This window comes from Hypomesus transpacificus, unplaced genomic scaffold (genome assembly GCF_021917145.1).
Source record: "Hypomesus transpacificus isolate Combined female unplaced genomic scaffold, fHypTra1 scaffold_61, whole genome shotgun sequence".
In the NCBI taxonomy this organism is placed as follows: Eukaryota; Metazoa; Chordata; class Actinopteri; order Osmeriformes; family Osmeridae; genus Hypomesus; species Hypomesus transpacificus.
The window spans coordinates 1,075,726-1,087,958 of NW_025814034.1; the positions used below are offsets into that span (position 1 = coordinate 1,075,726).

The 12,233-nt window shown below is 49.1% G+C and overlaps 1 protein-coding gene across 1 annotated transcript; it reads left to right on the top strand.

Annotated features, from left to right (window-relative positions):
• The first annotated feature begins 1,463 nt into the window (after positions 1-1,463).
• Positions 1,464-10,480, top strand: si:ch73-290k24.5 (F-box only protein 41). Its single transcript, XM_047017471.1, has 11 exons — positions 1,464-2,188; positions 3,070-3,210; positions 3,877-4,139; positions 4,950-5,167; positions 6,128-6,243; positions 6,884-7,036; positions 7,505-7,600; positions 7,707-7,825; positions 8,000-8,161; positions 9,216-9,325; positions 9,779-10,480. Exons 1-11 carry the CDS (start codon positions 1,464-1,466, stop codon positions 9,884-9,886), a joined length of 2,211 nt encoding a protein of 736 aa, XP_046873427.1. The 3' UTR covers positions 9,887-10,480.
• The last annotated feature ends 1,753 nt before the right edge of the window (positions 10,481-12,233 follow it).

The window sequence follows — 12,233 nt, forward strand, 5'->3', positions numbered from 1 at the left end:
AGGGCAGCAGCAGGAGCTGGTTCGCGCGCCTGTCTCCGGTATGAGAAGCGACAGGAGTGATGCGCGAGGTAGAACATCTAGTTTGAGACTCGCGAACGGACTGGACGACGCCGGTAAAGAGCAGCTGTATTAACCACAGTACCGAAGAGAAACATAAACGAAGCAAATCGTCTCTGTGTGACAGTGTTCCTTTACCGGGACCAGGAACAGAGTCCAGTACCAGGTGAGAGAATATCCTATAAATCTGAACGACGTTCCAGTGTGTTATTTTACTGTAACCGCGCCTTAAACAACTCAAAGTGAACGCGTTTTACCTCAGCAACGTAACGGTAGTATGAGTCTGTTGAACTGAACTGTGTTCCCTGGTTCTGGACGGCGGAGGGAGGACAGATACCACACACAACCAAACGGCAGATGTGGTATCTCTTCATTCCTCCATCCCTCCTTTCTTTCTGCTCATTCATCCGTGGATAAAGAGTGGAGCGAGGACTCATGGCATGTTATCTTACTCCGCGTGCTCTCATCCGCCCCCCTCCCCCACCCCCCAATTTCTCTCTACCTCTCTCTCTCTGTCTCTCTCTCTCTCTCTCTCTCTCTCTCTCTCCTTACCCTCAAATTCATTATTTTCCAACGTAAGCGTGATTACCTTTTTTGACTTAAATGTGTCAAAATCATAACACACACACAGACAGCCGAGTGCAGTCACACATGCAATAAAGGCGCAGAACCAGCATTCTCTCTTTCCACCCCCCCTCTCTCTCTCTCTCTCTCTCTCTCTCTGTGTCTCTCTCTCTCCATCTCACCATCTATCGCTCACTTTCCCTCTCTCTCTCTCTCTCCATCTCTCCCTCTCCCTTTTTCCCTCTCTCTACATCTCTCCCTCTCTCCTTTCCCTCGATATCTTTATCCTTCCCTCACTCGCTTTCCCTCTGTCTTTCTCCATCTCTCCCTTTCCCTATGTCTCTCTGTTTCCCTCTCTTCTCTCTCTTTCTTCTCAGGGTCAGAGTTGGTTATATAGAAGTCCCTGGTGAAGCAGACCAACAATGACCTAGATTGTCCTGATCACACACACACAAACACATACACTCTCTCTATGGGGGAGGGGGATATCATGCTGTAATGTTAAGAGACAGGATCCTCATTAAAACTTAATGTAGACGATGAATAAAATACACACACACACACTTAGTCAAAACCACTGTGACCTCAATGTGAGGGAAGCTCCTACAGTTCAAATACACACACCACACACACAAACACACACTGACCTCATTTCTGCCTGCAGTATAAGACAGAAGTGTTTGTCCCCTCTCCTGCAGGAACACACACACCTGGACTCTCTTCTCCTCTCTCCCAGCCCTCACTTCCTGGACCTGAAATGAGGCCCCTCCCTCACGCTCGGCCCGCTCTCCCCTCTGCCTGACCTCCGACCTCTACACCTGTAGAGCTGGGAGTGGTCAGAGATGGCATCACATGACCTCCCCTACTTCTGCCCCCGCTGTGACCACGCCCGCTTCCCCTCCGTTCTGGAGCTCAGGGCTCACCTGGTGAGCTGCCACACCTACGAGACCCTGCTGGTCCTGTCCCGCACCCGCGCCCGCACCTCCAGCCCCCGGACCATGGCCCTCCTCGCAGCCCCTGCTGCCCAGAGACAGAGCTCCTTCCTGGGCCTGGAGCAGCTGCCCTTAGCCTGTCTGGACCTGGCCTCCTGCTCTGCCTCGGCCCAGCTGCTGAGAGAGCTGTTCATCAAGGACGACCATCTGGGGACGAGCAGGACTGCAGCCCCCTCCGCCGGCCCCCTGGCCCTCCCCACCTCCCTGGCCCGTCTGTCTGGAGACAGGCTGGATCTGGGGGACCTAGGCCGGATAAGCCTGGGGCTGGAGTTTGGCCGGGGCCTGTGTCTGGATGAGAGGCTGGGCCTGGGGCTGGACCAGAGGATGGCTAGGACGTTTGCGGAGGTGGAGGAGAGGGTGGAGCGCAGGGTGGGGAGGCTGAAGGCAGAGCTGGAGAGGAGGGAGGAGGAGCTGCAGACACAGCGGAGGGCGGGGGAACGGCTGGACCAGGAGAAGAAGGAGGTGGAGCAGAGGGCCTCGCTGCTCAGCAGACAGGTCCAGATCTCCGTGGAGATGATGGCTGAGCTGCAGGCAGAGCTGCAGGGGAAGGAGAGAGCTCTGGACCAGACACAGCAGTGAGTCTATATATATACTGTATATACTCTGGACCAGACACAGCAGTGAGTCTATATATATACTGTATATTCTCTGGACCAGACAGCAGTGAGTCTATATGTATACTGTATATACTCTGGACCAGACACAGCAGTGAGTCTATATGTATACTGTATATACTCTGGACCAGACACAGCAGTGAGTCTATATATACTGTATATACTCTGGACCAGACACAGCAGTGAGTCTATATATTCTGTATATACTCTGGACCAGACACAGCAGTGAGTCTATATATATACTGTATATACTCTGGACCAGACACAGCAGTGAGTCTATATATATATATATATACTGTATATACTCTGGACCAGACACAGCAGTGAGTCTATATATACTGTATATACTCTGGACCAGACACAGCAGTGAGTCTATATATTTATATATAAATATAATGTATATACTCTAGACCAGACACACAGCAGTGAGTATATGTATATTATATATATATATGTATGTTATATATATGGAATCTATGTTCACAAAAATCAGAAGTTTGACCGTGAGATGGTGTCGTCCTCAGTGTTTCCTGTGTGATGCATTGTGTACCGTGTAGTCCAGAGATTGGGGTTGCCAGGGGCGATGTCGTGTTAGCCGGGTGTCTGCCCAGCTGCCTGATGATAAATGCTGTTGACAGGGACTCTCAGGACCTCAGGGTGTGTGTGTGTGTGTGTGTGTGTGGGTGTGTGTGTGTTTGCGTGTGTGAGCAGTGAAGGTAAAGTGAGGACTGTCTCTTCTGATTCTTCTCAACTCTCTCTCCTGTGTGTATGTGTGTATATATATATATATATATATATGTATGTTTGTGTATATCTGTGTGTGTGTGTGTGTGTGTGTGCAGGGAGGTGTGTGAGATAGAGAGCTTCCTCAGAGAGACAGCAGAGAGAGAGGCGATGGCCAAGGCTCGTCTTCAGGTGTTCATCGAAGCTCTGCTGGAGAGAGCTGACCGTGCAGAGAGACAACTGCTGCAGCTCAACACACAGCACACCCACTACACACAGCATACACCTTACACACACCACACACCTTATACACAGCACACCCACTACACACAGCATACACCTTACACACACCACACACCTTATACACAGCACACACAGCACACACAGCACACACCGCACACACCCAGCCATCATAGCAGCGAAGAACAGATCTTGGGATCAAAGGTTATAGGACACAAGGTAGGTCTATATCTGGGTCATCTAGGTCAGGGGTCAGGGGTAGGTTAACTGATGGAGATCTGGTACGAATCACACATTAAGACTATGTTGTATTTTTTTTCTATTCATGTTGTAATATTTTAGATATCCATGTTATATGCGTATTTAATATCAGATAAACACTGAACAAAGTTTATATTGCCTCAAAATATAATGTATTTTATGCTTTGTTTTCATGGATTTTTAAACTTATATTCTTAAACCTTATTTGTTCTGTGTATATGACGATAAAGTTGAAACTTTGTATATCGACTTCTCCCCCCCTTCCCTCTCTTCACTCTCCAGAGGAGTACCAGTGTATCAGAGCCATACAGACTTGGAGAGGAGATGTACCCTCACCAATACAGGTAGGTGTGTGTGTGAGTGTGTGTGTGTGTGAGAGAGAGTTCATCCACACCGAACCTGCTGGTGACGTCCTGTCTCTCCAGCACCCCTAGTGGCCGCGTGAGGACACTGTCTCTGGGGTCTGGAGGCTGGGAGAGGCTGGGGGGCTGGCAGAGGCCGGGGGGCTGGCAGAGGCCGGGGGGCTGGGGGGGGTGCAGGACCTGGAGGAAAGGTCCTCATCGACATCATAGCACTGAGGAAGAGGAGGAGGACGAGGAGGAAGATTCCCTGTCAGAGGACCAACCCTGGAGCACACCTGAGATCCAAAGACACATTGCTGTCAGGAACACACACTCACCTGGCACAGGTAGGACCTACACACACACACACACACACTCACCTGGCACAGGTAGGACCCTTACACGCACACACACACACACACCTGGCACAGGTAGGACCCTTACACGCACACACACACCTGGCACAGGTAGGACCCGCACACACACACACACCTGGCACAGGTAGGACCTACACACACACACACACACACTCACCTGGCACAGGTAGGACCCTTACACGCACACACACACACACACCTGGCACAGGTAGGACCCGCACACACACACACACCTGGCACAGGTAGGACCTACACACACACACACACACACACTCACCTGGCACAGGTAGGACCCTTACACACACACACACCTGGCACAGGTAGGACCCTTACACACACACACTCACCTGGCACAGGTAGGACCCTTACACACACACACACACCTGGCACAGGTAGGACCCGCACACACACACACACCTGGCACAGGTAGGACCCGCACACACACACACACACACACACCTGGCACAGGTAGGACCCTTACACGCACACACACACCTGGCACAGGTAGGACCCTTACACACACACACACACACTCACCTGGCACAGGTAGGACCCTTACACACACACACACACACTCACCTGGCACAGGTAGGACCCTTACACACACACACACACACTCACCTGGCACAGGTAGGACCCTTACACGCACACACACACCTGGCACAGGTAGGACCCTTACACACACACACACACCTGGCACAGGTAGGACCTACACACACACTCACCTGGCACAGGTAGGACCCTTACACACGCACAGTGTAACAGGTGCCCCTCCCCTAGACGTGTCCTCGGTGGACTCCAGCCCGTATCGCCGTGGTGACGGGGCGTTGGGGGCGGGGCTCCTGCGTCTGAGGGCGGGGCTGTTCTGTGTGTTTCCCTTCCTGGACGTGAGGACGCTGCTGCTGGCTGCAGAGGTCTGCTCTGATTGGAGGATGGTGGCCAGACATCCGGCCGTGTGGACTCACGTCAGGCTGGACGACGCTCGCGTGTCCGTCCAGGTGAGCACACCTGCCTCTTCATCATCACCACCACCATGAACACACCTGCCTCTTCATCATCACCACCACCATGAACATACCTGCCTCTTCATCATCATCACCACCACCACCACGAACACACCTGCCTCTTCATCAACACCACCATGAGCACACCTGCCTCTTCATCATCACCACCACCATGAACACACCTGCCTCTTCATCACCACCACCATGAACACACCTGCCTCTTCATCACCACCACCATGAACACACCTGCCTCTTCATCATCACCACCACCATCATCATTATTATCATAACCCTCTTCATCACCATCACCACCATGAACATACCTGCCTCTTCATCACCACCACCATGAACACACCTGCCTCTTCATCACCACCATGAACACACCTGGCTCTTCATCACCACCATTAACACACCTGCCTCTTCATCACCACCACCACCATGAACATACCTGCCTCTTCATCACCACCACCATGAACATACCTGCCTCTTCATCACCACCACCATGAACACACCTGCCTCTTTGCCCCTCTGCCACCACCGTCATTATCATCTTGTGGTGGTGATGTGGTTATAGAAGGTGTTGGGTTAATCTTGTAGTCATGTTGAGGTCGTGTTGTGGTCATGTTGAGGTTGTCTTGTGGTCATGTTGAGGTTGTGTTGTGGTCATGTTGTGTTCCAGTTCCTGAGCACCCTGTCCCAGTGGTGCACTCAGACCCAGTCATGTTGTGGTCATATTGAGGTTGTGTTGTGGTCATGTTGAGGTTGTGTTGTGGTCATGTTGAGGTTGTGTTGAGTTTGTGTTGTGGTCATGTTGAGGTTGTGTTGTGGTCATGTTGTGTTCCAGTTCCTGAGCACCCTGTCCCAGTGGTGCACTCAGACCCAGTCATGTTGTGGTCATGTTGAGGTCGTGTTGAGGTTGTGTTGTGGTCATGTTGAGGTCATGTTGTGTTCCAGTTCCTGAGCACCCTGTCCCAGTGGTGCACTCAGACCCAGTCCCTGGTCCTGCACAAGCTGCGACCCAGACCCAGACACCCTGCAGAGAGGAGGGAGGACTACCACAAGAACACACGGTACACACTCACCTTCAAAAGAAAAAATCCTCAACTTTTTTTTACACACAATAGCACAAATAAATTAAAACATCAATGTTTTTTCAACCTTTTGAAAAATAAATAGTGAAGTAAAGTACTGATACCAGACCATCTCCCTCATGGGGTCATACGTGATCAGGTCTCTCTTCTCAGTCATGTCCACATCATGAACTCCCTCTGTCTCATCCAGAACATGGGTGATCAGGTCTCTCTTCTCAGTCATGTCCACATCATTAACTCCCTCTGTCTCATCCAGAACATGGGTGATCAGGTCTCTCTCCTCAGTCATGTCCACATCATTAACTCCCTTTGTCTCACCCAGAACATGGGTGATCAGGTCTCTCTTCTCAGTCATGTCCACATCATGAACTCCCTCTGTCTCATCCAGAACATGGGTGATCAGGTCTCTCTTCTCAGTCATGTCCACATCATGAACTCCCTCTGTCTCATCCAGAACATTAGCCATTCTTCTTGTTGCCTTCTGCCTTGCTCCAATGTATTTGTACTTTGTTACTTCCCATCTCTGCTGCTACACACATACACACACACCACAGACAGTACACACACACCACATACCGTACTCACACATGTGTGTGTGTGTGTGTGTGTGAGAGAGCAGGGCGTGTCTGGAGGAGGGTCTGGAGGCTCTGCTGAGGAGTGCAGGAGAGAGCCTCCTGCTGCTGCAGGTGTCTCACTGTCCTCACGTCCTCACGGACCGCTCACTGTGGCTGGCCAGCTGCTACTGCCACCACCTGCACACGCTCACCTACAGGTAGGACCACCCACACCTGCACACACTCACCTACAAGTAGGACCACACACACCTGCACACGCTCACCTACAGGAAGGGACCATACACACACACTCACCTACAGGAAGGGACCATACACACACACACACACACACACACACACACTCACCTACAGGAAGGGACCATGCACACACACACACTCACCTACAGGAAGGGACCATACACACATACTCACCTACAGGAAGGGACCACACACACACACACACACCTACAGGAAGGGACCATACACACACACACTCACCTACAGGAAGGGACCATGCACACACACACACACTCACCTACAGGAAGGGACCATACACACATACTCACCTACAGGAAGGGACCACACACACACACACACCTACAGGAAGGGACCATACACACACACACTCACCTACAGGAAGGGACCATACACACATACCTACATCTCTGTGTATGTGTGTGTGTCAGGAGTTCGTCTGATCCTCTGGGTCATGAGGTGATCTGGGCGCTGGGCGCTGGCTGCAGGAGCATCACTCACCTCCAGGTGGCACCACTGCACCCATGGTGAGTTACCATGGATACCAGGGATGTTTACTACAGTAACCATGGTGATGAAGTCACCTCGTCAGTCAGTTTTTCCTTTATAAGCCCCGCCCTCCTCGTCTGTCAGTCAACAGCCAACAAGATTCAGCAACCGCTGCCTTCAGACGATTGGTCGGTGTTGGCCACACCTCCGTGTGCTCGGTGTGGGCGGGGCAGGCTGCAGTGTTCAGGGATTGGCTGCTGTTGGTGAGTGATATTTTAGACCATTAGTTGATACCTCACATCTGGTGAGTAGTCAGGAAAGCTGATCAGTGTTTTGTATGTGTGTGTGAATGTGTGTGTGTGTGTGTATGGGTATGAGTGAGTGTATGCGTGTATGTGTGTATGTATGTGTGGGTGTGTGTATGCGTGTGTGTCCAGTGCGTAGCTGTGTCGGCCTGCAGGTGTTGGAGTTGGAGCGTGTGAGCGGTCTGGACCAGCAGGGGGCAGGAGAGCTGCTCTGCAGAGAGGGACTGCAGCAGCTGCACACGCTCACCCTCACCTCCACCCCCGTCACCACGGAAACACTGCTGCACCTGCACAGTGAGTCTCTCTCCTCTGACCCTTGACCCAAACACCCCCTTATACCGAATCAATGTACATTAGGGCTGCAACAACAAATGTGTTGTGTCGCACGACTATTACGCTACTCAATAAGTCGCAGAGATGTTTGAGTATAAAACAAGAGGTTGAGTTGAGCGCAGAGCGCAGCGGTTGTAGAGGAAAGACCATCGGAGAGACCCGTAATGTTGTTCTGAAACACATGGCGGAGGCAGAGAATTCAGTACAACCCAAGTCATCCAAGGTGTGGGAGCATTTCACACTTAATACATCAAACCAGTGTGTTAATTGACCGAGGTGAAGTTAAGTTTCATATTCCACATTTGTCTCACATTCGAAAGATGCGACTTTGCGGTTAGGTTAGGGACCGGGTGAAAACTACCCATACAATTTTGAAAAAGGATGACTTTTGTAATATTTGTATGAATATAAAACCTCAAACAGACACCAGAGTAATCTAACAATGTCTGGTATACTTCAATAGCCTCAACGTTTTCTATTAAGTTTCAAACAAAATACTAGAAAATTGCTCATCTCTGAAAATACCATGAAATCCTCGCTAATCTTAATAACTTTTTCAAAAATGTACAGAAAAAAAATCACAGATATACACCAGATTATTCAAATAATTTGTGGCCTACTTCCACACCTTTTACTTTTTCTATTAAGTTTTTTTTAAATGATAGAAAATTGCTAATCTCTGAAAATAGCATGAAATCCTCAATAAACGTAATAACTTTTTCAAAAACAATTAAAAACGTAGTTCAAAAAGTAATTAAGTTTAGCATTTTTGAATAGAATGTTGTGTGGAGGGTATGTTTTGAAAGTTGTGCGCAGGGTGTTCTAGAATGTTGAGCGCAGGGTGTTCTAGAATGTTGAGCGCAGGGTGTTCTAGAATGTTGTGTGGAGGGTTTGAGTTGTTTAGCCGCCATTCTCCTCTCAGTCAGGGCTGGCCCCTAATCACCCTGTCCAGTCTGCTAACCCCCCCTCGGTACCTCCCTCGCCCCCCCCCCCCCCCCCCCCCCCCCCTCTGCAGGGGTGTGTGGGGGGCTCAGGTCCATGGTGGTCAGGCTTGGAGTGACAGACTGGGATGCTGACAGCTCTGATGCTCAGAGACACAAGCAGGACATGGTCAGCAGTCTGCAGGTGAGTCTGCCTACCTGTCTGTCTACATGCCTGTCTGTCTACATGTCAAGGAGTTACTTCTGTCCTAGAAATGTGTCATTGTGGTGCTGAAAGACTGTGTGTGTCCCAGGCCCTGCAGCAGTGTCCAGGTGTGTGTGATGTGGTGTGTGTGTTCCAAGCCCTGCAGCAGTGTCCAGGTGTGTGTGTGTGATGTGTTCCTGCAGCAGTGTCCAGGTGTGTGTGTGTGATGTGTTCCTGCAGCAGTGTCCAGGTGTGTGTGTGTGTGATATGTTCCTGCAGCAGTGTCCAGGTGTGTGTGTGATGTGTTCCTGCAACAGTGTCCAGGTGTGTGTGATGTGGTGTGTGTGTGTTCCAGGCCCTGCAGCAGTGTCCAGGTGTGTGTGATATGGTGTGTGTGTTCCAGGCCCTACAGCAGTGTCCAGGTGTGTGTGATGTGGTGTGTGTGTGTTCCAGGCCCTGCAGCAGTGTCCAGGTGTGTGTGACGTCTTCCAGCTGAGGGATTCTACTGACATCCTCCTCCCGCCTCCTTTACCACCACTCAGCCAATCAGAGCTAAGCTGACAACTTCAGCCACCAATCAGGCCAGGCTGGAAACATCACCCCACCAATTTTGTCTCCACTTTTCATCCTGTATGTTTATATGTTTTGTTTTCACATAATGAACACGTTTACAATGCTTTGTTTTTACATTAGTCAGAAGAAGAAAACCTCAAGATTCGTACTTCGAACATTTGTTTGATATAAACAAGGTTGTCACAATTCAGGATAATTCAGACTTTAAACATTAATAAAATATTTTCTCGAGATTCAAATAGTTCCAAAAAATACTTTGAAAATGTGTATAAAACGAGTTCAGGAAAGATACACACATATTGATTCATAGTAAGTTTGTGTGTGAAAGCTCCTAGCTGCTCCAAGGAGAGAGTTTCTCCTGAGATAGAACCACACCACCATACACAAATCTATTAACCGTGACAATAAATGGTTAAAAGCACACACGTGTCTTGACTGAACTGAGAAAACAAACTGGGAAAACAAAAGAAATTGTGAGGAAGTCAGACGGGAAGACAACTTGGCATAGTTCTGAGGGGAGAGTTCCTCAGGAGTGCTCGCTGGCAGAATCTACAGAACAGTGAATATTCTAGATATACTGTATGTCCTATGTCTTCTAGATATACTGTATGTCCTATGGTCAGCCCACTCAGCATGGGGTCCACCAGCCACCACAGGGACACAGACTGCTCCACCCTGACACTGGGTAAAGGCCACCACAGGGACACAAGCTGCTCCACCCTGACACTGGGTAAACGCCACCACAGGGACACAGGCTGCTCCACCCTGACACTGGGTAAAGGCCACCACAGGGACACAGGCTGCTCCACCCTGACACTGGGAACATGATCGCTTCACCTACAGGGAGCCTAGAGCACCACAGAATTCTGCAGGACAGGATACTGGTACCAAGGTCCCACCTTAAATTAGACTTTGGACTGACTGGCATTAACATGTACAAGTTTTAAACAAAAAACATTCCATCATGTGTCTTTGTGCTCATTTCCTTCGCACAATATTCACACACACATTATATACAACAGGGATTGCCCAAGGCTGTGCGACATCAACAAATATTTGGCAGCATTTGTGTGAGTCAGTGGAAATAATTGTTACGGTGCTACCTGTTTTAATTTCTTTACAAAACTCGTTAATTAGCCTACTCCACAGTATGTGCCTGCTGTGAGCTGATAGTGTCACACACACACACAAGTACAGTGATGCTGTAGTACAGCAAACCAGCACAGCTGGCCCCGGTGGATGTAGGTGGTATTGCATGTACGGTTAGGTTTCCGACTCTTCCGGTCGTTTTTATTCTATTAACTCCATTCAACATTTACAAAACTATCTCCCCCAATAATTTTTGTTTGATTCTCGAACCTGGCTCATACTACTAGCTTTTTCATAGAATAATTTTTCCCGATTTTTGCTAAATTTGAAACCAATCCAAAATGGGTAAACTAGCAACCCATGTATTTGCTTAGTCAATGAAAGTTGCCTGCAAATGTGCTCGCGGATACTAACAGGGCACGAGCACAAACGTTCACATTGGCCGATAGCCGATTTACATGAGCTCTCGGAGCTAGGGAAAAAAAGAGCCACTGTTTAAAGCTAGACAGGAAGACACGGAAGTGGAAAGATGGCCTGTCTCGCGCTCTCGCTTGCCTCACTGCGCCACTGAGCTCTTTTCATAGAAATGAATGGGGACGCCATCTTGGAAGACAAAAGTAGCTTACTCTAGTTATATTAACTCTATGGGGCCAACACAAGCACGTATGCCCATAGACATAATAAATGCGTATGCCCCAACCCAACCGAAAACATGTGTAGTGCTTCACATAATAAAGACAATAGGTGTGTTCGACTTTAAGGCAGCCTGCTGCAGCTGTTTGTTGGCGCCGCCGGGCTGCATGATGTCGAATACACCTAACATGATGGCATTACATGAGTGTTGTTGTGTTCGTTTGACATGAAATACAAATGTATATATTATATAAGCCTCACAAAGTAACCTGGATGCTAGTCACAAATAAATTTGACACCTTCAGTAGGCCTACTGTGTTGCGAGTAGAATATTACTACATTTAGTAGGCCTACAGGCTACAACTCGGCAGTGTTCGCATTAAGACCCTAATGCTTTGCCTACCCCTATATATAAAAGTATAAGAATGAATGAATTAAATACTTCCATACAATGATATAGCTTAGGTCTACTCCTTTTACAGGTACCGTTTGCTGCACTTTGCAAAGGGGTTGGTGTAAGCTACCATTTTAACTGTAGGAAAATTGCTATTCTGAAAATGACTATTCTAACAGGCCTTCACATGTAGCCGATTACAAAATGTTTAACGTGTGA

What these genes read in the sequence shown, in the direction of transcription:
- si:ch73-290k24.5 (XM_047017471.1), top strand. Translation starts at nt 1,464, where the DNA reads ATGGCATCACATGACCTCCCCTACTTCTGCCCCCGCTGTGACCACGCC. An exon ending in GACTACCACAAGAACACACG is followed by an intron (nt 6,244 to 6,883) that starts GTACACACTCAC and finishes GTGAGAGAGCAG; the next exon opens with GGCGTGTCTGGAGGAGGGTC. An exon ending in GTGGCACCACTGCACCCATG is followed by an intron (nt 7,601 to 7,706) that starts GTGAGTTACCAT and finishes CTCGTCTGTCAG; the next exon opens with TCAACAGCCAACAAGATTCA.